The sequence below is a fragment of the Lynx canadensis genome, chromosome A3, assembly GCF_007474595.2.
Source record: "Lynx canadensis isolate LIC74 chromosome A3, mLynCan4.pri.v2, whole genome shotgun sequence".
NCBI lineage: Eukaryota > Metazoa > Chordata > Mammalia > Carnivora > Felidae > Lynx > Lynx canadensis.
Genome location: NC_044305.1, coordinates 46,315,598 through 46,339,227, shown reverse-complemented (window position 1 = coordinate 46,339,227; position 23,630 = coordinate 46,315,598). Strand labels below are relative to the sequence as shown.

The window sequence follows — 23,630 nt, the reverse complement described above, 5'->3', positions numbered from 1 at the left end:
TTTTTTTAAGGCAAGACCCTTTGAAAACCTGGGAACAAAAGTTTCTGCATGAAAAATAGCAGATATTCTTTTGTGATTAATACCTTCAGCGGTACGATTGCATTAAGACGCAGTGAAAACAATCTCCCCACTGGCTCCCTCTGTTAGTCCAAACAGGCAGCTCCACTTACAAGCAAAACCTTCAATTCAAAAATCTCTTCCATCCATTTGAGAAAGCCAAACACAGGAAAGAAAAACAAAACAATTAGCCAGAGACCCCTGTGTAGTTAGAAATCCCTAGATTGTTTGGTAGCCTGGGATAATTTTCTTTCACTTTCAAAACGTTAGAAATGTTCTGGAAAAGTCCTCATTGTTGCTGTCTTTTACCCATTTTATTCCTCTAAGAATTAGCTTCATTTTAGCATGATTTCTGCATAGTGCCTCTCTGCCTGGACATTCCTGGGACAAATCCTTGAGAAAGCTCCTCCTTCACCTTCTCCTCCACCTCCGGCCCAACCCAGGATGTGAGTGTTAATGAATAAACCAGTAAAATAACTCATTCTTCATAGTGTTCATGCTGGAAATTGAGGGGCTAGAGCAGGTGACTACACAGCACTGCAGACTGGACACAGATTTGCTCACCCTTACAAAGTGGCCTTCAGATGCTCTCTTTTATTTAAAGGCAGCCACATTTTACAGGTGATGCCACACCGTCACCAATGACATTTTAAGGACTACAACAATTGCAGTTTTGTGTCCACGGTCCCGCCACCAGTGCGCCTGAACCTGGAAGCAGCTAACAGCTCTTGCGTCCAGCTCTACGAGACATTTTCTGGGGTTTTCCGACCCTCATCCCCTTGCAAACCAGAAGCCAGATTGCACCTTTGTACCCGGAAGCAGTCTGTGGTTTAAATTAACAAATGTGCTGACCCCTGAAAACAGAAAGGGTGCTGATGCATTTATATTGTGTCAGATTCCCTCCTGTTAGGTGTGGAGGGGTGGGTACGGGAACCTCCAGGGCACGCAGTTTTCTAACTAGAGAAAATGCCAATGGCCCCAGTGCCCCCTACTAGTACCCCAATCTCCTTTGGGGACACATCATCTCAGGGAAAGCAAAGAGAAGTTCAGCCAGTAGGCATAGAGAAAATACAGATTATCAGACAATACCCTGGGGGTGAGAGAGGGGACAGGACAGTTCATCCGGGTTTTGCTTGGGTTCATTAATATTAAAATATAAAATAAAGGCTATGGCCTCTCTGTCCATTTCCTAAGTTCCGGACCCTTCCCTTTGCGCTGGGGGAGCTCCAAGAGGTGGAGACTAAAAAGTCCCAGCTGCCCAGGAGGACTGTTGAGGAGTCCAGTCTGGGGCTCACCTGCGAAGGGGTGTAGGTCAGGAATGAAAAGAAATGAAAAGAAATGGAGTCACCGTAAAAGACGCTGAGGAGACAAGGGGGAGAGGAGCACAGGAAAGAGGGCACAGTGGTGCAGAAACGGATGGAGAGAGGGAAGCAGGGAAAACAGAGGGGAGAAAAAACTAAGAGGACAAAAGGGAGGCAGGGAAACGTGAGGAAGGAAAGAAGACTGGGTGGGAAGGAGAGGGGAAACAAAGGGAGAGAGGAAACAAAGACCGAAGGGACGGGACTGATTCCAGGGGGAGAGGGGAAGGGAAGCGGGAGGAGGGAAGGGAAGAGGGAGGGGGAGGGGTGCCGAACAACCTCAGGAGAGGTATGAAAGGACACTTGAGGCTGGCAGGGGAGGGAGGCCACGTAGGCGCAAGGATCCGGAAGAGGGTGCCACAGTCTAAAGCCAAAGTTCAGAAAAGCCTAAAACTCCTGGGCAGCAAAGGAAATGTAGCCGCCGGGCCGGTGGGCAGGGCGAGATCTGGGGGCCAATGGGGCGGGCCCCCAGCAGGCCGGCTCCCGGCACCTCCTCGGTGTGTCCAGGGTCCTGCGCGCGTCGCCGGGACTGCAAGGCCGAGCTGCGCGCCCCGGTCCGCCCGCGGGTCCGCTGCTTGCTCCGGGCTCAGGGAAGCGCTGCCCCTAGGAGGTCGAGGCCGGGATGGGCAGTCCGTGTAAGCCACTCAGGCCGTCTGGGGCCTTGCCGCCGGGGCTGGGAGGCTTCCGATCGGCCACTGCGAGAGGAAGCACAGGGACATCGGGTCACTGGTTGGCGCGGCGCAGAGCGAGATACCTGGAGGCCCGGGACCTCCGCAAATTCGGGTGACAGCGCGAGGATCCGGGGTCGACACTTTAGGGTGTTGGAAGAAGGAAGCAGGGACCTGCACTCTCCATGGGCCCCACGCGCGCTCTAGCGCGCCCACCCTTCCAGATCCCCTTAAGGGAGCCACTCCAGGGCACAGACTTTGCCGTTTTGCAAACGCTCCCTGACCGCGGCCCGGGTGCACTTGCGTTTGCCCCGCACGCTCTCGATAAAGGAGACGATGGGCTCGGGGCTGCCCGGCCTAGTCGTGCACCCCGGGGCGAGGAGAGGTTCTCAGCTCCAAGACCGCAGGGAAGGAAACACGGAGCTGAGACCCGTGCGCCCCTCCTCCAATGGCCACCAGACACCAGCCACGCGCGCAAGTCGTGGGGGGCGGGGTGGGGGGAGCTCCCAGCGGGTCAGGTCCGCTGTCCCTCAAGCTACTTGGGGCGTTCGCGGTGCGCAGGGGGCAACCTAGTGGAAAGCGGGTCACCAAAGCCGCCCCTAGTGGACGGCCTGCGGCCGCTTGGATCCCTACCACACAGGAGGCGGCCGTGCTTTAAGTGGGAGGCCGTCTTCGTTCTGCCCTGCGGCCTGGGGACCCAGCTGCGATCCCCCACTGCGGAAATAGCATGCCCCCGGGGCCTACGGGCCTCCGGATTAAGTGACAGTGGATTTGCCAGATCAGACGGCATTCTGCGTGTTGCTCTATTATTTCGGGTTTTGGGAAGGGGCCCAAGCGCTGCCGCTGGAAACCAGCAAAGTGACGGCACGATTGCGCAACCTCTGTTTCTCCTTTCCCAGCCCCCGGCCGCTCAGCTCTTCCTGCTGGAGGCACAAATTGTTTATACCTAAAGGCTGCCATTTTCAACTTTCTTTCCCCCACCCCCCTTGCAAGTGCTTTTTTTAAGGGGTAGCTCAAAGCGCCTCACTTTGGGATGAGGGGGAACACTTTCCCCTGCAGCTGCCCACACCCCAGTCCCAAGTGCCGCTTGCCGTGGCTGCGCGGAGCTGGGCCGGATGACCCTGTTGGAGGGACGGGGTCTCTCTCTCTCTCTCTCTCTCACACACACACACACACACACACACACGCACATCTGGTTTCGCAGAGGTTTTGAAGCTATCTGAAGACCTTTTCAGGACACAGTGATCAGTCTGCTCTCCCTCGACTCTCAGCTCTTTCCTAAACACAGTTGTGTCCGCTCAGCCAGCGACACTCGCTTTCCCTCGCTTTCCACTCTGTGCGATCGCTTCAAGGTGAGGACCTGTTTAGAAAACATCAGAGGAGGAGGAGGTTTCTCAGCTTTGGGCCGGTTGCCTTAGACATAAGCGAGAAAATGAACTGGTAAAAAGTTAGCATCCAGGAGCCCAGAGATAGATTCCACCCCAGCCTAGTGGGGTGACTCCTGCAGCTGAGTTTTTAGTTCTGTCCACACCAGGCCCTTACCACAGGACCTTTCCTCCCCTGCTTTCCCACACGCAGGGCCCAGGGCAACGTGAGTGGCTGCATAGGGAAGGCCTGGGAGGCTTGAACGGCCTTAGGTGCCCTGCATGCTCATCTAATCTTAGTGGGCAGGAATGGGGACAAGCGTTTTCAAAATACTGGGACTGTGATTGCAGGGCCACTGGGACCTTGGTTGGGGCGGACACAGGAGGGATCTGGGAAGGGGTCTCCAGGCCAGGTCAAAGGAAAGCGGGCTGGCCGCTGCTGGTCTCTCCCACAAACGCCTGTACCCTGTGCGGCTCTCTGGCAAAGTTTGCTTTCTGGATTAATGCTTCAGGTGCTAATCCCAAGCAGAGATGACTGGAACGAAGCTTCAAGTTATGTTTGACAAATACAACATATTTTCTTGGAGAAAAGCAGTATCTTATAGATTCGATATTCAAAACCTTAGTCTTTCCAAAGACACTATGGGAGGGATTTTAGAACCACGAGATTTTGATGGTTCCGGAAAACACACTGTAAATTATAAATACTAGCTGTCCTGAGCGAACATCTGGTGGCCTCTGTCACTTGTCTGGAGGCAGGGAAGGTGTGTGTGGAGATGGTCCTGCTCTGGCTATTACAAGAAAGTGGATGGGTGTTGAGATTCCCAGAATATCATGTCCCCTCCAAATGTAGAGGAGGCGGAACTTTCTTATTCTCTCAGGCCCCAAGAATTAAACTTTCTTTTCACAGATGGAAAACATAAATCATATTTTCTCACTTACATAAGAGGGAGCCCAGCTTCACTACCCTTTACCAAGATAAAATTAATATGTTGCAATGCGTAATTTGACATTTGATTTGGTAACAGTTAATGTCCATTTGCACCCGATTTGGAGAATGCATTGAAACATATGTATGTGTAGATAAGTAGATACAGTATTGTGTGTGTTGTGCGTGTATGCACTAGATGACCAAAAGTATTTGCTCTTTACTGAGCATTCGTGATATTCAGTTGCTTTCCATACAGAAATTGCTACTGAAAAAAATTCCTACTATTCTTCAAAACTGAACAATAATTAATGATAGTAACTTGTCTTATGGGATAAGTGTCTTTGAAGATAATTTAAGTAATGATTAGAGAAATTAAAGGCAGTGATTCTTATTACTTTGTAATTTTTCAAAGACCAGTTGGGGAGGGAGGAGGGAAAGTGGAGGTCTTTGAAGTCAACTTTTCTGCCAGTGAGAAAAAGGGTGAAACTCCATGCCCCAAGTAGGCATGTAATTCTCATTATTTTTATGTTCCTGTTCAAACACTAACACTTGAAATGCCAGCTTGAGAAATCGTTTTCGATGATGAGCCTGATTTATTCAATGATTCTTTACCTAGATCTCTAAAGAACTATGGGGGTCAGGAAATTAAGGTATTAGTAACTAAGGTAGCTAATTATTGCTGTGGATTTTGAAAATGGGTGGGATATTTCATAATAGAAAGCAAATATGCTGGTAAAAAAGGGCCATGAATGCCAGTGTCATTCAACGGCTCTGCATTTCTGAAAGAAAAGTATCTTCTAAAGAAAATCAGCCACCAACGAATCCCCCCTCAGTCAGCTAGAATTAGTTTAGAATTCTGAACTGTATGTTTTACCTGTGAACTGTTACCTACTCATCATAATTTGTTTCTCATGTAGAGTTTGAAATTTCTCAGGACAAAGTTTGTTTAGTTAGCAAACCAAAGGCATTATTCTGAAGGTATGAGTCCCTTTTCTGAAGTCTTCCTTCTCCCTGAGATCAGCCCAGGGGAAATCATTTAAATTTGTGGGTATACTTTTCTATTTCAAATGAACCTGCCTCGTTAAATGATTTGTGTAATGAAGAAAATTCTGTTTCTATTTCTAATTTAGCAGATAACCTCTAGCTGCTGAGAAAACAGGAAGATCTGAGGTCAAGAACAAGACCCTGAGTAAAGCAATCATCCTGAGATCCCCCCACCCCCATTTGCCCTTACATATAAAGCTTAAAGGGATATTAATACTCAGTTTTTGTAATTTATACTCCAACATGTTTGTGCTCTAAAAGAAGTGGAAACAGCAATTTTTTTTCCTCCACTTGACTGCTACTGTTGACACTTAATCTTTTCTCTCTCTTTCAGATCATGCTGTTGATCTCACTGAAACTACATGGAAATACAGTTTTTTGCCTGGACATCACAAAGAAGGACTTCTGCCTTGGCAGGTGTGAGGCAGATCAGACGGTAAAGATCCCTTTGTAATCTGGAACATCCCTCTGCCCCACACTGCCCTCCAAGTTTGTGCTCAGTCTCCTTCGCTGCTGGGAAGGGAACTCCTTCCTTTTCTAGGGTTGTAGAAGTTGCAAAATTCTGGTGATGAGAACCTAGATGCAGGAAGGTTTGAAATTAGCATATCCAGTCCTTCCGTTCACCAACAAGGAAAAGGAGACTCAAGAGCAGGTGAGCTTTTCCCAAGTTATAGGAAAAAATAGCACCCAGAAGGCAGTGTAAGAAGATGCCCCTCGCTGTTGACCATCAATTAAATACCTCAAATCTGTTAAGTGGACTTCTCGGAGTGGATTTATGGAGGGAGAAGAGGAAGGAGAATTTCCAGCTGCATTTCCCATAGAAACAAGGATGCCAGATCACACAGAATTCAAGAGTCTAGACTTGGGGATACATGATTGAAATGCTCTCTCCATTCCCAAAGCATGTGTTTAAGGAAATGAATCAGAGAAACCAAGAAAAAGAGAAAAAGAGAAAAGAGAGACCAGGGGAAAGAAGGAAGGAAGGAAGGAAGGAAGGAAGGAAGGAAGGAAGGAAGGAAGGAAGGAAAGGAGGAAAGGAAGAAGGAAGGAAAAAGAAAAGGAATAGGTGGTGCCTGGAAGAATCCAGCTGTAGTCCACAAAGCTCTGCAAGCCACAGAAAGGTGAACCTGAAGGTGCTTCTGGACCCTTCAACAGATGGAAAAATTGAGAGCCAGAAAGGAACAATAACTTGGTCAAGGGCACAAAACAAGGTTGGAACCTAGGAGTCCTGTTTGCCAGCCTGACCCTCTTCCTCTCTCTCCCTACAATTCAGGAAAGACAGTCCTGAGGCCTCTTTCAAACTCTACCTGCCTTTCCAGGGACAGAGCATATACACCATACACACCTGTTAAAAATCAATCTGCTCCAAGAAGCTACAAGTTTAGTAAAGATTTATGCCTGGGACCCACTCCAGCTCTCCTCTCTCTTCTCTCTCTCTGCCTCTCTCTCCGTCCCTCTCACCACGACCCAGCCCACACTCCAACACCCTTCCTAACCCTAGGGGCATTCATCCGACCCTTTCCCTGCCAGCACCCCTCACCTTCCCGGCTGGGATGCTTGAAGGTCATCGCTGCGGCCAGCTCCCCGCCGTGCACAGTGACGCCGGCCCCGGGGGGCGCCAGCGGGGGGCCCTGCGCGGGCGACCAAGGCGGGCCGGGGGCGAGGTAGCCGCCGGCCGGTGCGCTGTACACGCCGTGCTGGTTGGAGGCAGGGTAGGCGCAGGCCGGGAGGAAACCGCCTACCGCAGAGAGGCCAGAGGCCGACTGTGAAGATCGAGAGGGACAGACCATCAGCAGCAGGCAGTCCCCGCGTATTCTCCCGCAGGCGCAATTACTGAGCTGGGGGGATCCTCATTTCCCCCAGCTATCCCCTCGGATACCCACGGTAAGCCTGGCTGCTAATTTTCCCAGTAAGGACTCTGGCAAAGTGATGTCCATGTAAATTGTTATAAATAATAGTGAGTGGTTAGGGGGTCATGGTATTTACCACCCAAGATTTAGAAGGGAGCCCTCTACCATCTGTGTTCCGGGTTCCAGCTTTTTAAAATAAATGTATCTTGGCAAAAGGCAAGGCAATCCCCTGGACAGGCAGCCTCCCCAAACTAGCGCGATTGAGAAAATGAGAGAAATCCGTGGCGCAGACTCTCGCCGGTGGGGTAGCCAGACACACCAACACGTTCGCCGGCCTGGGGAAGAGTTCTCTTCCCTTTCTCTTCTGCCCCCACCCTCCGACCCTCCCACTCCCCAGTTAAAGACAACTCCTTCCCCGGCGCGCGCCGCTTGGCTACCTGAGTGTATTTAATGTCTGCGTCCAAGGCAGGTTTCTCGAGACCATTCACTCCAGGGGTGGCCGGGAAGGCCGTGCGGTTCACGCCGGCCCAGTCTTCCATCTTGGGGGAGTAGGCGGCACCTTCGCTCCCAGCCAGGGCCCCTGCGGGGACACAGAACGGATTAGAAGGGGCATCCCAATCTGCCCTGGGCACACGCGCGGCCCTCGGGCCGGGACGTTTCCACACAAGCCTACAAGCACTTGGCCGAGGGTCCTCCGGAACACCTGAGATACTCAAAAGCTCAGAAAGCGATCGGAGGCAGAGGGGCGGCTGGGCACCGGGTTTCGCTTTCACTCCTAGCAGAGCATAGGGAAGAACGGCCTGCTCCGCGCTCCTCCCAGACTTCCACCCGCTTGCCGCGAAATGGGAAGTCTCTGGCGGGTACTCGGCCTGTAAAGCAGGGGCTGGGCGCACTCGGCCGAGGCGCCTTTCCGCTGTCCACAGATGGCACCCGGAATGGTCCAAGTTCACATCCACAGCAGGCTCATGACTATTATATGGATTCTTCAGTCTGAACAGGCGTCTGGAAGGCGACACAGAACTGCCTCCGGAGACCTACCGGATCTCCCAAAAGAGGCAACAACACAGCCACCACATGCTTCTCAGACGCATGTCTGCTCCTCCAGCACTTCGTGTGCATGGGGAACCAAGAGAAGACTCCAGATCTGAGCACAAGCCTGATGAGGTCACCTCCCAGCCAAACGCCCACTGATCCTACCAAGGGAGCTTTGGCCCTAGCAGGTGGCCCAGGCTGGGTTTGAATCGGGAGAAACAAAGCTGTGCTGGGCCTCGGAGGGACCCCAAGGCATCTGGGGCTAAGCTTTCAGTTTCCTTCCAGCTGTCCCTCCCTCCTCTCCCTTGGGATGAGGTGAGTTTTGCTTTTTACCCCCCTCCTGAGTCTGCTCACCTAAGAGCACGCCATTCCCTGGTCCGCTGTTGGGAGAAGAGGACAGTGTGAAGAGACTCACAAGTGCTTCCTGAGCCCCAACCATGACTGCCCCAAACCTCCCTCCCTCCTTCCACTCCCTCCCACTCCTGTTGAGAATGAGGAGCAACACTTTGCTGTGTTATAATTGCAGGCAACGAGCAAATCCTTGTGGCTCTCCCCTGACCCCCGCGGCTGCAGCCCTGGGGCTCTTGTAAAGGAGACCCCAGCTCCAGGAGCTACAGGGCCACTGGGCCTGCTGGAGATCTAGGCCACTTGACAAGACCGGCTAGACAACCCCCCTTTGGCCTTTACTCAAAAGAGCCTTTGGGCCTGAGAAGAACAGAACCCTCTAGGGTACAGTAAGGGAACCCAAAATATCGGGATATAAGAAAGGGTCGCAGAATTGACTCTGTGGTTTGTTTAGCTTAGATCTGGTGATAGGAGTTTGCATACTTTTTGCAAGAATGAAAAAGCGCAATTTCAGGCCTCTGAATTTGTGGTCGGCGATTGCTCTTCCATTTGAGAAATACTTTCCATATTTGTCATAAAAAGTTCAAGATGTCCGAGGACTCCCACAGAAGGCGCAACACCCTCAGTCTCCCTGGCCAGCCCTGAACCCTCCCTTGAGCCATAACCGGTCTGAGGAGGATGGCAAGTGTGATCCTTCACCCGCATGCCCGCCAGGCCACCCCACCCCCCAATCTCCCAATTCTGCCCCTTCCAGGAACGCAACAGAGGGTCGCTGAGACTGACCTGTTTGCTCCATAAATGTTCGGATGCCCAGGATATTGCTGACCGAGTGCGCCGAGGGCCACGAACGGGGAATGCTGACGTGGCTTGCTGAGCCCGGGACCCCGTGGTGGCTGCCCATCTTGGCGCCCGTGGGCGACACAGGGCTGGGGTAGGGGTATTGGTAGATGTGGTTGTAGGGCAGGGCCGGCTGCGGCGGCGGCTGCTTGCTCGCCTCGTAAGGCCCCGGCTGACCCAGGCTGCCAATCTTATTGCGCAGGATTCGGCTGATGGAGCTCACAGAGGGCACGTTGTATTTGTCGCAAACGCCGTCGGCCAGCAGCCGGTCGCGGATCTCCCAGGCAAAGATGCCAGGGTCGCCCTGCTTGTAGTCCCGGATGTGCTTGACCACGTTGGGGGTAGTGACACGCGGTTTGCTGCCCCCGATGGCCCCGGGCAGGATGGACCCTGTCTCGTTGTAGCGCGCCAGGATCTTGCTCACGCAGCCGTGGGATACGCGAAGCTGCCGGCTGATGTCACAGGGTCGGATGCCCAGCTGCGCCAGCTCCACGATGCGCAAGCGGATGGCGTTGGGCAGGGGGCGGCCGTTGACGAACACGCCGCCCAGCTGGTTCACCTCGCCGTACGTCTGCTCTGCGGACGCGCCGGACGACAGTAAACGGGAGGGAGAGAAAACACCGGCGGGTTAGCCAAGAAGGGTGGCCACACCAGACGAGGGGCCGCACCAGGCGCGTCTCTGAAAGTGACCGGCGGGCGGATCCTCAGAATCTGCGAGCAAACGGACTGTGTCCGTGCTCCGGGAATGGGCACCCGCGTAGGGACCGCGGAGGGGGACGCCGCGCGCTTCAGCCCTGTAAGCCCTTTCTCGACTTTTCACGCATCTAATTGGAACATCCCCTCCTGCGACACGCCGAGCTCTCCCACCCCCAACCCCCGAGGGTTGGGGGCGTGCGAAGAACGCGACTTCTCCGGGACCCGGGACCTGCTCTCCCAGGGAGTGCAGGAGAGAGGGAAGGGAGGCGCCGGGACGCAACCCGCCTCGTCTGCCCGCCCGCGCCCTGCCTGCCTCCCGCCCCTTACCCATAGCGCGCGGGCCAGCCAGCTGTCTGGCGCCGAGGCGGCCGGGGCTGGGCCCGGCGCAGTCCGGGAGAGCTCGGGCGCCGCCGCCGCGGGAGAGGCATAGAGGGAGGGCGCGCGCGAGTCGTGAGCCGCGGCGGACGGGCCGCGGGCTGGAAATGCGCCGTGCGCCGCCGAGGAGCGCGCAGCCGCCCTCCCCCGGGCGCTCCCAGGACACTCTCCACGCCCGCGACCCCAGGCCTAGAGTGAACTTCATCCGATTGGGAGAAATTCGTCTGATCGGGAGGCTGCAGAGTGCGGGGATCAATTTGACGTGTCCTCCACGTCAATCTCGGCAGTCACGCCGGAGACGCGCGAGTTGGCAGCTCATTGGTTCCCGTCACTGCACCCCAGCGCCCCCCTCCCGGGCCTGAAACTCTACCCCCCTCCTCCTATCCTCCTCCCCCCTCGGCCCTCTTCCGGGACCCATCCCCCCTACACACACACACACACACACACACACACACCACATACACACAAGTCCTAACCCCAGCCGGGCCTGGGACCTTCCAGGGTCTTGACTCCCCTCGAAGCCCCTTACGCCTCCAGTTTCGAGAATTGTGGGGGTAGTCATTTCAAATTGGTGACTATTTATTAGTGCTAGCATTAGTCGTAGAACTAGTTTTGGGTTTAGTTTTATTGTCACTTCCACCAACATTGCAGCTAGGATATCAGAGGATGAGTTGATCCTAGGAAGGTCGTTGGTGTATGGCTGCCTCTACCTCCTCTTTCCCCTGGGAAAGGGGCCCGGAAAGAGTGGTGCCAGTGCCCAAGTTCCAGGCATGGGTGCGTCGTGGTGAGTGCTCAGCGTGGTGCTCAGTGCTTGCGGGGGAAGGAGGGGGAGGCTAGAGCGTAAGGCGATTTGTGCTTGAGCAGACTCCTCCGTGTCCCATTTCCAGACGACACCCCAAACCTGACCATAGGAAATCTTTACAATATTTAATTGCCATCCACTCCATTGGGATAGTGGCGAGATTTCGGTGATGTGAAAAGGGCACATTCTAGATTCTTTCTGCGGACAGGCCCACCCACCTGAACTCATTTCTGATAGATGGCACAGGCCGCAGGTCGGAAAGTAATTCCCACCCGCTGCCCCCCAAGAACAGGGATCCTTCATCCTCCGGACGCCAGGCTTGTCCTGGCGACTTGTGGGAGGTCGCATGTCCTAGCTTCCTCTGTAGGCCTAAAGGGCAGTTCCTTTCTTCCAGGCCGGGAACCCCACATTCTTCCCCGCCCAGGCGGCCTAGCCTCGCCTGTCACACAGCATCCGCGGCTTCCGGGGGTCCTCGTTCAGTCACTGAATAGTCCCTTCGCCTTTATTTGTTCTTGTGTTTACACAGCCCCGAACTCTTTGGCCTTAGCATTTCCCCGTCAACTCTTCTCCATTTGTATCTGGGTCAACGCCCAGTTCTGGACTTCCCACTCTGTGTCGACAACGATGGCAGTCCCAGAAGGAGCCATGCAGTGGGGTCCAAGAGATGGCAGGTGGAGGGAGAACACTTCCGATTTTGCACTGAACTAACAAGAGGAGACCGGGACCTGGGAGTCCGGAGCTTGGGTTCAGTAAGTGCCAAGGGCATTCATTGGCTGACCTGGCTGGAGCAGGAAGGGGGATGTAGGAGGCAGTGCTCAGTGCTCAGGACTCCCAGCTCTCCTCGGGGGACCGGAAAGATTCCCCTGTGCTCCGTCCCCTAAGATCCTAGTGTTTGGGAGCCTACAGAGAGCTGCGCACTGCCCCACCCCACCCCCTACCAGCTACCACGCTGCCGGAGGCACACCCGACCAGCTCAGCCTGGGGAGCCGAGGCGATCCTCTCACCCTTCGCTACAGGGCCAAAGAGCAACCAACGGCTCCTAACCAACCTGTCGAAATATGTCAATTAATTAGGAGGGTCTGAGCCCTATACCCTGGGCTGTCTGGACAGAGGGCGCGGGGCCCAGACAAAAATTATCTTTGGAAAAAGAAAACCCGGGTTCGGAAGAGGTGAGGACTCTTCCCTCCCGCTGCACCGAGAAAATAGTGCAGTCTTGGTCTCTGGGATCCTCGGGGAGGCCACGGGGACCAGGAATGGGACAGTCAGAGCTCTGGTGAGAGGGGGGTGGGGTGAAACTATTTGGACTAAGCCTGTTCACGACCGTGGAGGATCGGGTTACCGACGGGGGAAAGGGGGCGGTTTGGATTAAGGTGGGCACAACAGAGCTACGAGCTCTACTGCAGGCACGGAGCGAAGAACTGAGCACACACTGGATGTAGAGCGTTCTGAGGCCGGGCTGCAGGGGGTGGCATGCGCCGGCCCCCGCCCCCGCTCAGTTCTCTCCAGGTGGTTTGGAACCTCTTAGTCCCCGATGCAGACTTTCATTGCCTAAATTTCAGGTCGGGGGCTGGAGACCAAAAAGATTGGTCCCTAGACCTGGGAACAACAGCACCCATAACCCAGTGCATCCCCCAAGGCTAGGTGAAACATCTAAAGCCGTTTCTTTCTCCTGTAGCAGAGGAGTCAGCATGCACGCTCAGAGAAGAGCAAATAAAACCGGAGGTGCCATGGGGAGAGCTGGTTCGCAACTACCCTGTCAGGGGAACATCTTCCCACCTCTCTGCCAGTGGAGCGCTGGACGCTGGCAAAGACGTACAGCCCAGACAGCATCTTCTTCTCCTCATTCCCCTGGGCCAAGGCCGTCGGGGCGGGGGTTGGACCCGAGAGTTCTTTATGGTGTCAGAGCCCGCAGCCCCGCACTTCATATCCCACATCCACCCTCCCACCCTACCCCTCTAGCAGCCAGCTGCTTGCTGCCCAGACCACACAGCGCTTGCTGTAGCCTCCTCAGAGCTGGCCCCCCAAAAAGCTTACAGTTTGTCGCCCCCTGTCGGCCTCCGACCCTACTCAGCGTGTTCCCGCGGTGGGCTGGACTGGCCTGGGGGCGAGGTGATTGATCCAAAGGTGGGATTGGGAAGAAAAGGAAACGTCTCTTCGACCTGCCTGGGATGCAGCTTGGTCCCCTGCATGACCAAAGGGACGGCGACATGGTCGGCGCTGAGCCCGCAGAGGTAAAAAAAAAAAAAAAAAAAAAAAGTGGTTTCAAATGTACGCTGGGCTAGGTTTGGCTTATTTTTTTTGAGCGCCCATGGCGCAGCGGGCAACCGAGTGAAGAGCGCTTCCCAGGGGCGAGGGAGCCGCCAAGGTAAGGGAGCACTCCAGGACCTGTGACTGGATGGGTCCAGCTAGGAGGGCTGCACGCCCTGCGCGAAGGGCGGATTCGAGGATCCCGGAATGGGACCCAGATTTCCCAAGGCAGAGAAAGGAGAGGCGGACACCGCCAAAATCGCGAGTTAAAGATGAGGCAGGAATAGAGTGCCTGCCTCCTTGGGAGACTGGGAGCTGGCGGCGGCTGGAAGGGTCGTCCAGGGTCATCCTTGGGCCGACAGTCGCCCCTGTTTCATGTTTCCTGCGTCGCTTTAATTTTTGGTAGGACTGTTTCTGGGAGCCGTTTGGGTGCAAACGAAACCGTGCCAATCGCAATAGGCCAGGGTGTTCTCGGGAACCTTGTATTCCAGAGTCTATGGGAGAAATCTAAACAGGCTCATGAAACCCTGACTGGGGTCCCGCTGGGTCGAAGGAGCAACCGCGGGTCCCGGTGCGCCCAGTCTTGTGTTTCGGTTCTGCAAGAAGGACCCGAGGGCAAGAAACACAGGCAGCCTCCTTAGCCAAGCCTGGGCCTAACGACCAACGGCCGGTAGCCACCGCCTTCCCTTCCTCCCGCGACGCAGGACCAGTGCAGGCACCAGAGTAAGCAGGGTCAGGAGCCAGGGTTTTCCTTCCGAAAGCCGTACTTTAGGCCTGCCAAGCCGGCAATTGCTCCCGCTTGTGTCCCGGTTCAGCCCAGTCCCCAAATTGTTGCTATGAGTTTAAGAACACTGTAGCATGCGTCGTGTGGATAGAAATCAAACTAACCGAGTCTTTTAATTTTCCTTTCTCAAAAAAAAAGTCGTGCAGGCTTCAAACGCCTTTTATGCACTAGGTTATATTGTGTCCCCCTCCCCAGATTTGCAAAGGAAATTCCACGCACCACACTTGAAAAACAGTAATGGGTTAGAAGAGCTGACCGGGATCGGGCAATTGCAAACCCTCTGCGAACGTGCCAAAGGCTGACTAGCTCGTTGGAAACGGGAACTTGAGATAAAGCAATGAAATTCCAACCCGAGTGTCTACTGTGGCGGCGGGAGTTGGGAGGAGGGCAAGAGGGAGGAAGACTCCAGGCTGAATTGGCCCTTTTGCCTGTGGCCCCCGCGGAGTGCTGGGCGGGTACCTCCTCCAAACCAAGTGGACTCACAGGGAAGCGCGGTGGGGTAGTTGCGCCCTGCACCTGCCGCTCCCCTTTAGGACACACACCCGGCAGATTTAAATGGACGATGTTGAAAACGGTGCCAATTAGCATTAAAATAAGATCCACAAGAAGGAGAAATGCCGTCCTCAACCAGTCCCACGGCTTGTTTCCAGTTGGCCTGCTGGTGACCAAGGTGGGCTTGAAGTTCTTTGCCTAGCCTCGCATTTTATTTGCTAGCCTGGAAATGTTTATTATCGAAAGCAGGTCAAGTCGGCAGAGGTGGGGTGGAGAGCCATTTCTGCCTACACTGGCTGCTGTAAGGGGAGAGAAGCAAAGACATTTTTTTGTCACTTTCCTATAATGAAATGGTTAAACAAGAATAGATGTGTATTTTCCGCGTGAATAACAAAGCAGTCCCCTGATTCCGTTCAAAGAGTTGGCGGGAAAAATCGAAAAACAGCTGCGGAGAAACTCCCACAAGAAATAAACACGGATCAATTGAGCGTCTCAAATGAAGATCTAAGATACTTTGTATCCTGTGATTCAGTGATATGACTACCACATTTGTAACATTCCTTTTGGAGTGGAAACATTTTAAATGTCACATTTCGATGATAAAAATAAACTATAGAAAAACAATGCCATTTGCAGGAGCCAATGGTTTCTTTGAACCTTCTGAAGGAGCAGCGACCTTTCCATTCTTGCATGTATATTCAAATAGGCACCAAATCCAGGGTTTCCTTTATTGTTCTTAAATCTCCCTCCTTTCCTTGGCAGTGGGTATGTCAGATAAGCTTCAGTTTCACCTTATATGTAATCATCTACACTATTGAATTAGATCTATTTCATTTCACCCCAGCAACATAAAATTTTGCACAGGGCTTCAGGCACTGGTCAAAATTCCACCTTTGCAGTGAGGTCTCCAAAATGTTTATGTGACAGTGCTAAAGTCTAAACAGCAATATTAAAGTAGAAATATTTGGGAAACTTAAAATGTCCATGGGGCATATCTTCTGTACAGGGTCCGGGTACTTGGAAGAGGAGAGATCTGGGAGTAGCCACATGTACTATCTAATACAAAAGATAGAAGTGGCAGTTTCAAGGGGCAGTGAGAGGATGATGGCATGCCTGCCTACAAGATGACTGGCAGTGGGCGAGGGTTTCCTGCTGCCTGGAGGATGCCCCTGTGAATCAGACTTGCTCTGTTGCAAATATTGACACGTCTGAGACATTCACACTGCCCAGCCTAATTGGAAGCAGCTTGAAGTGAGCTGCCCTTGAATGCTTTGGAGGTTTTTCATCCTCCATGGACATAGAACCTGGATGTGAACAGGCATATGGAAGGACAAGAGGAGAGCCCCTTTTCTTGAATTAAAGACAATGCCCAGCCAGTCCTGGTTTACCTGGATTTGTCTGATTTCTTATTAAAGAACAGTCCTCTTCAGTCTTCAGTGCATGTGAGTGTGCACACACACACACACGTAACCATAATTCAGGCGCTGGAAAGTGGGTAGGGAAGAGGTTTGCAGAATGATTGTTGTGATAATAAGTTGGACACAAAAGAGAAAAGAACACTGAAACCTGCCACTAGTTGATTTTCAACTTCCCCTCAGGCAGGTGGACAGGGAAGCAGGAGTCCCGTCCCCATTTTTGGTTACCTATTTCTTGCAAGCTTGAAATTATCATTCATAGTTAGATGTTACTGACTTTGTTTCTCAAATCCCCCACACTGTTTAGAAACGTTGTTATAAAGGCTTTGTTCCATGACTGTGGGTTTGTCTGTAGCATAAGCTCAGAAGTCTTGAAGGCCTCTGGCATTGCATATTCTCAAAGCAGGATCTCCTTCATATTCACTTAATTTTTCTTGTGCATATCCTGATGTCATTTCTCCCTGTGATGCCACTTAAATAATTTTCCTTGTCAGAAATCAGGTGTCCTCTATGATGAGCTTTCTTTCAGGCACAAACAGGATTTTTACTTGTAACTTTTTACTGCCGGTCTAGTTGGTCACTTTTAGCTAATTAATAATTGCTTGATACCTTCTGTCTAATTGCTGCAATATCCTAATGCTGGCTACATATATATTCACATATATATACGTATGTATATGTGACATGTCTGCAGCTTGGTGATGGTTTTGATTTTCTCCCCCCCCCCCTTGTGTATGGGCTATGGAGTTTTATTGAAGACCCGTAATGCCTCCGGTTTTGATTTAGTGTTTTGGAGTTTGTGATCTCATTGCCCGGTATGGAAAATATTAGACAGGGTCTGCAGATTGTATGCAGGAAAAGACCCACATCACCACCATGAGCTGAGTGCTCGTCCCCAGTGCTACAATAAGCTGACTGCACAGCCATCTAGAATCATTATTCAGTTTTTATGCCTTTGGATAAAGACCACTTCAGCCAGTCCTGCTTATGCAAAGGGTTGTTAAAGACACTGCTTCTCTCCATGGCTGCACATTAGAACCACTGAGAGGCAGGGGGATCTTTAGGACACTGATGTCTGAGTCCCTCACCCCAGAGATTCTGGTTGATTGTCAGGGTGCAGCCTGGATGCCAGAATTTTGAAAAGCTGCCCAGGTGATTCTAATGTACATTAAAGTTTTGGAATCTCTGCCTTAGGGAAGGGACAATAAAATGGGATGCTTTTTGCTTTGCCACTGTCTTCAGGGACGCAGGACTGACTAGCCCTATTTACCTCTGAACATCTTTACATGACACATGAAAACATGTTTAAATCCACAACTAAAACATCCCTCCTGTTCGTTTTTACACGATGTCATCATTCTGGCTCTGGAACCATCTGTAAAGGACAGCCACTGCCCTCTCAATCTGCTTGCTGTTTTTAAAACACGAACCCTCTGTCTCCCTGTCCCACACAGGAGAACACAGCCTCCCAAATTTAACCATCTGCACAGTGAGCTGAGGTGGCGGTCACTGTGGAGGTGGCAATTGACAGCCATTTGCATTGAATAAGATTGACTTTGGGAAAGGTGGAAATGAATAAAAAACGCTGGCCCAAAAGGAGTCAGAATAATTGCATTGTCCAAGGAAGCGGGAGTCAAGCTAGACTTTTAACATTAAGTAACCGCTGAACCCTAGACTCCTAAGATAGCAGGGTAGGCAAAACCCTCAAACTTCTGGTCGCATCTAAGAAACACTGAATATTCGTTTGTTTTCATGATCATTGCTGTATGGTTAGCATTATTTGATTGCCATGCATTTGGGTAAGGACTTTTTTACAAAGGCTGTGGCAGTGTTGCATTATAGACCTGGTGTTGCTTTCCCACAGGATTGCTGGCTTGTGATAACAACAGCAGTGTCAATATCATGAGGGGGAGGGTAGAAAGAGGAGGAGCAAGGGAGGAAGGAGGTAAGAAAAAGAAGGAAAAAATACTTCACCTGTCCTCTTTAAAAAGGTCTCAGAAATCAATTAAAAGAAAACGCCTTTTCATTTTTATTAGCCTCAACTTGGTAATAAATGGTAAGATTTAGTCCACTTTGATTTTATTTTTATTTTTTTATAAGTTTATGTGTATTTCAAAATATAACCTGCATTTCATTTTTAAACAAGTTCCAAGAAGGTCTGAGAGTAAGTCCATTGCTGCAGGATGGATATTGACTTTAAAAGTGCACGTTTAAAAAATGTTTTTTAGAAGCACCTGTGTGGCTTAGTTCGTTCATCTTCAGGCTTCAGCTCAGGTCATGATCTCACGTTTCGTGGGTTCGAGCCCCACACTCAGCTCTGCACTGAGTGTGCAGCTCCAACTCGGACCTGGAGCCTGCTTCAGAGTCTGGGTCTCCCTCACTCTCTGCCCCTCCCCCACTTGTGCCCGCGCCCTCTCTCTCTCCCTCTCTCCCCCTCTCTCTCTCTCAAAAATAAACATTTTTTAAATAATTTAAAAAAAACCAAAAAGCCTTTTTAGCTATAAACATTTGTTTCTAAGTCACCACCACAACCAAGAGAACAAACACACTAATTTTTGTGGGGCTTTTAGGTCTTGTTTATTTTTAAAAATATTACATGGGCAGCTCTTGAGACCTAAAAATGTGTATTTTAGAAAGTACCGATCTTGTAAAAAATTCTTTATATTCATCTACTGTAATAAGATTATACCGTTTGTACTATGTTCTAAGATAATGTTAAAATAATTTAAAGGCATGTGAAAGTAACAATCAAAACTAAAATGCCCTTAAAATGATCCAGCATTTCTCAGCGACAACCAGAAGCTGAAAGGTTACAGGGTTTAAAAAAGGCAGTAACAGATGCTGAACATGGACAACCACGGGACTGTTGACCTTACAAACGGATATTCTGAGAAAATGAGTTTTGACAGGGTTTCTAAGCATCGAGATGTTGGCAAGGTGGATACCTGAATTAATAGCCGTCCGGCTGGGAAATACTCTGTTTGGAATATTGCCTTTTGACAGGCCAGCAGGCTAGAGATTTGCTCCCCTGTAATGGGGCAGCGGCCGAGGTGCTGTCCATTTCTTTTTGGGTAGTAACACCTCTGGTTGAGCCAAGACTCTGCTTGGTTTCATGTCTCTTCTGTAATTACATTTCACAAAATACAACCCAGGTCATTTTGCGAGGAGCTGGTCTTTGCATGTGGGGGACATGTGTTCGTGTTTGCAATGTCAGCCAACTGATTTTGGGCAGAACGAATCTGGCACTTTCATATTCCTTTCTGTTTCAACTGGGCGTAGGTAACTCTGGAAGAGGGGCGGTGGAACTGGCTGGGCTTGGGGAACAGCACAGCTTTAATTTGGATGAATAGCCTTACGTGCAGTTTGATGGCAGTTTAATCGCACTATAAGCTTGAGGTGCTTCTGGCATGTGAGGCTCTAGTCACGCTGCCCTTCATCACAGAGGGGATAGGGATTTGAGTTGATGGCTCTCTGTTCTCACTGTGCCTTTAGAGCTTTTATTTGTGTCTCTTATATTGAAGCTGATAGGAAGGTTGGGGAAATTTATGATCAAATGTGATTAGAGCTACTAGTCATGGCAAGATCGTGTGTTTTGAATTGTAGAGTTGGCACACAGGGTCTATAAGCTCCTCTGTAAGCCTCACTATCTATTGGATCAAAAATGCACCGTGCACCTCAAACTCAGAAAGTAACCTGGTTATGGAAAGCACAATATTGATGAGTCCGGCCTTTTATTAGTTCTCAAGTCTCGTGTTGGAATCCAGGCTCTCCCATTTACTGAGACCTAACCTCAGTGAGTCTCTGTGGGCTCACCTACAAGAGAGGGTCGCAGTAAGGTTTAACTACTCCCACCACAGAAAATGCTCAACAGCAGGAGGTGGCTAGGTTAATCAGTGGCCATTGTTCTCATTACATTATTTTTCCATATTTTTAAGAAACTAATACATTTTAATTTTTGTCTCTTTCATAGGACATCTGTTAGACATGCAGTAGATGATTTGCTAATAGAAATATTTATAAATCAAACTGTATTAAATTGTGTCTTCGGAAGAAAACAGCTTAAAGCATTTTCCTGAGTTTCTATTTGTTTGCCACATTCTTTTGTGGTTCTGAGGCACTGCACAGGACTGGCTTGAGGCGCTAAAGTGACACCCACCGGGGAGACAGGGTGTGCTGCCAAAGGAAGGCAAGTAACAGAGGTGTCGAGTGGCAGCTGTAAACTCTCCAGTTTGAGAAAAGTAAGGAAGAAGGGAAATGGATAGTTGGCCCAGACTTTTCTGATAACATGGAAGAACGGTGGTTTTTATTGGAGCCAGTTCTTCTGGAAATGTTGGGCCCTGTACTAACAGGATCGTGGGCCTGTTCTGGCTTTACCAGCTGTAACGTCATTCTCTTCCTTTGTCAGAGATAAGAAGATCTTTTACTTCTGTGTTTACTTTCTTGTTCTTTTGTCCCGAGTGGAGGGTTTTCCCTTGCTCGTCTGCCTCCTGGACATGTTCTTTCTCCCAGAGGAAGCATGGGGCGAGGGGAACTCTCTCACGGAATAGGCCCAGTGTCTTGTGAACTGGGGCTTGGGCTTGTTTTTTTCAAGTTTTTTTTTTTTAACGTTTATTTATTTTTGAGACAGAGAGAGACAGAGCATGAACGGGGGAGGGTCAGAGAGAGAGGGAGACACAGAATCTGAAACAGGCTCCAGGATCTGAGCGGTCAGCACAGAGCCCGACGCGGGAGTCGAACTCACGGACCGTGAGATCATGACCTGAGCTGAAGTCGGACACTTAACTGACTGAGCCACCCCAGCACCCCTTGGGCTTGGTTTTAAGTGGCTGTCTCCCCACGCAGGTCTCTGTTGTCACGGCATGCCCCTGGATGAATGAGAATAAGGTTTGAGTCCACTATCTTCCGCGAATTGCCATTTTTTTCCTAAAAAAACACATCTCTCTTGAGTTGCCCCACATTTTCCCCATTCCCTGAAGTGCTTCAAATCCAAGATTTTGGTAATGTGGCATCTTCTTAAAAAAGCCATACCCTGGGGATTACTGGGCTATTGGTTATTTACACCTCATTCACATAGGCAGCACGCTTTAGTGTTCTGATGACCTCTGTTTATTGTAGGACATTCACTTTATGCACTGTAGTGGACACCATTGGGTGCTGCCCAGATCCCTCACCCACCCCGCCATCCAGGTCTGAGACACGCACCCCCACTGCTAGGGGTGCTGATGCTCACAGTTCCCAGCTGAGCCCCCCTCCCATTGCCCTGGGCTGATGACAGCCATCACACCCAAGCAGACACTCCCTTTCTGGGGGCAGCCCACATCTAATGGCTGCTCATGTGGAGGTTTGAAAGTCTCAGAGAAGAGCAACTGGAAGTGCTGTCTCAGCGCCAGAGCTCAAGTGGGACCGTGAAGGCTTTTCTTGCAAAGGCTCATAGCCAAACTTTCCTCTCTCACTTGTGGGCCCTCATCTCCCAGAGGTGCTGATCCCCAATAAACCTTCTGCCACAAATCCCGACTCAAGTCTGCTTCTTGGGGAACCCAGCTGCATGACGTATATGACCTCCTTTGCCAGTCATGTGGGTTTGTTCCAAAGATGAAAGGTTGAAGGCATGGAGTGAAAATCATTGCCACCCAACCACACAGGAATGGAAGCCAGGATGGCTGGCTCCCAGCTGCCCCACCATCCTCCTGCCCAACTGAGGGAGCTGCTCTAAGCAGGTGGCAGTTCTCAGAGAAAGGAAATTATTTAGCTTGTAGAGCCCCAGGCTAAGGAGAGAGCTGGGCGAACTATAGCAAGGCCATGTCAGATTAGCATCGGGGGTTTTAGAATCTGAGAAGCAAGAGAAAGGCAGTTAAGTATGAAGGCATGGAGGAGGGGGCTCTGGGACAGATGTAGTGATTTTAAAATGTGGTCTGGCTCTGTTTCCAATGCTATGTAAATTTCTGAAATGAAAATACAGCAGAACTCCTAGGGACTCCACAAATTAGAATTTGGGAATATGAGCTGTGTTCATGGGCTTGTACCAGCTCTGAAAAAGAGCCTCATTGAGCAAATTAATCAAGTAGCTTCTATTACAAGGGAAACCTATCTACTGAAAATTAAATGACTTTCAGACTCTTCAGAAGGGTTGTGTTAATGGGCACTTCATTTGTGAAATTATAAAGAAAATTCTTTCTACAATCAACACACGGATGGTGATTCAAGGCTTGGGATCCAGATGTGGTTTTGCCCTTTATGGATTTTATGTTCTGGTCACTTGTTTCTTAAACTTAAGCATGCGTCTCTAGCTGGTGCTTGGCCATGGGATAGAGGGAGCTCCCAGCCATGAGAAAGCACATCCTCCTGAAATGCCAATCTCACCTAATGATTTTGGAAAATAACATTATTTTCATATCAGAACAAGCGTGGACCCTATGTTTCTAGAAGCATTACTTACAATAATGAAATTATGGAAGCAGTCCAAGTGTGCATCAATAGATGAATAGATAAAGAAGATGTGGGATATATATGTATATATATATACATGCATATATATACATATATATACACACACATACATATATATATGTATATATATACTCATACATACATATATACATACACACACAAGGGAATATTACTCAGCCATAAAAAAGAATGAAATCTTGCCATTTGCAATGACATGGATGGAGCTAAAGAGTATTTTGCTAAGTGAAATAAGTTGGTCATTGAAAGACAAATACCATATGATTTTACTTATGTGGAATTTAAGAAACAAATGAGCAAAGGAAAAAGAAAGAGACAAACCAATAAACAGATTCTTAAATAGAGAGAACAAACTGATGGTTACCAGAGAGGAAGTGGTGGGGGTGGGGGCATTGGGAGGTATGGGTGAAATAGGTGATGGGGATTAAGGAGTGCCCCTGTCGTGATGAGAACCATGTGATGTATGGAAGCGATGAGCCACTATATTGTACACCTGAAACTAAAAATACATTGTATGTTAACTATACTGGAATTAAAACTAAATATATATACAAAAAAATTTCCTTCCTTAAAAAAACACAAGTATGGATTTTTCATGGCATAGGATGTAACATGTTTGCCCATTTGAAGAACAAAATAGAAATTGTCACCCTGGATCCTATAGATAGGCAGGGAGTTCCCCTTGGGCATCAGGAGTACTATAGTGGAAACTTTGAGCCTCACTGAAAGCAGAGTGAATCAGAGGTAAAACCACAGTTCTGAGGTGAAAGAGGTCACGAGTGGCTAGGGGCCATGGGCGTTTGAGGAAGGAGTTGGCTTCTGAGATCAACCTTGAAGAGTGAGTAGACTTTGACAGGTAGAGGCCCAG

The 23,630-nt window shown here is 50.3% G+C and overlaps 1 protein-coding gene across 1 annotated transcript; it reads right to left on the bottom strand.

Annotated features, from left to right (window-relative positions):
- Positions 1-2,018: 2,018 nt before the first annotated feature.
- Positions 2,019-10,762, bottom strand: PAX1 (paired box 1). Its single transcript, XM_030309014.1, has 5 exons — positions 10,510-10,762; positions 9,433-10,062; positions 7,710-7,852; positions 6,963-7,185; positions 2,019-2,110 (listed from the first exon to the last, which is right to left on the bottom strand). Exons 1-5 carry the CDS (start codon positions 10,760-10,762, stop codon positions 2,019-2,021), a joined length of 1,341 nt encoding a protein of 446 aa, XP_030164874.1.
- Between the last annotated feature and the right edge of the window lie 12,868 nt (positions 10,763-23,630).

What these genes read in the sequence shown, in the direction of transcription:
- PAX1 (XM_030309014.1), bottom strand. Translation starts at nt 10,762, where the DNA reads ATGAAGTTCACTCTAGGCCTGGGGTCGCGGGCGTGGAGAGTGTCCTGG. An exon ending in AACATTTATGGAGCAAACAG is followed by an intron (nt 7,853 to 9,432) that starts GTCAGTCTCAGC and finishes GTGTCCCCGCAG; the next exon opens with GGGCCCTGGCTGGGAGCGAA. An exon ending in CAAGCATCCCAGCCGGGAAG is followed by an intron (nt 2,111 to 6,962) that starts GTGAGGGGTGCT and finishes TTCCTCTCGCAG; the next exon opens with TGGCCGATCGGAAGCCTCCC.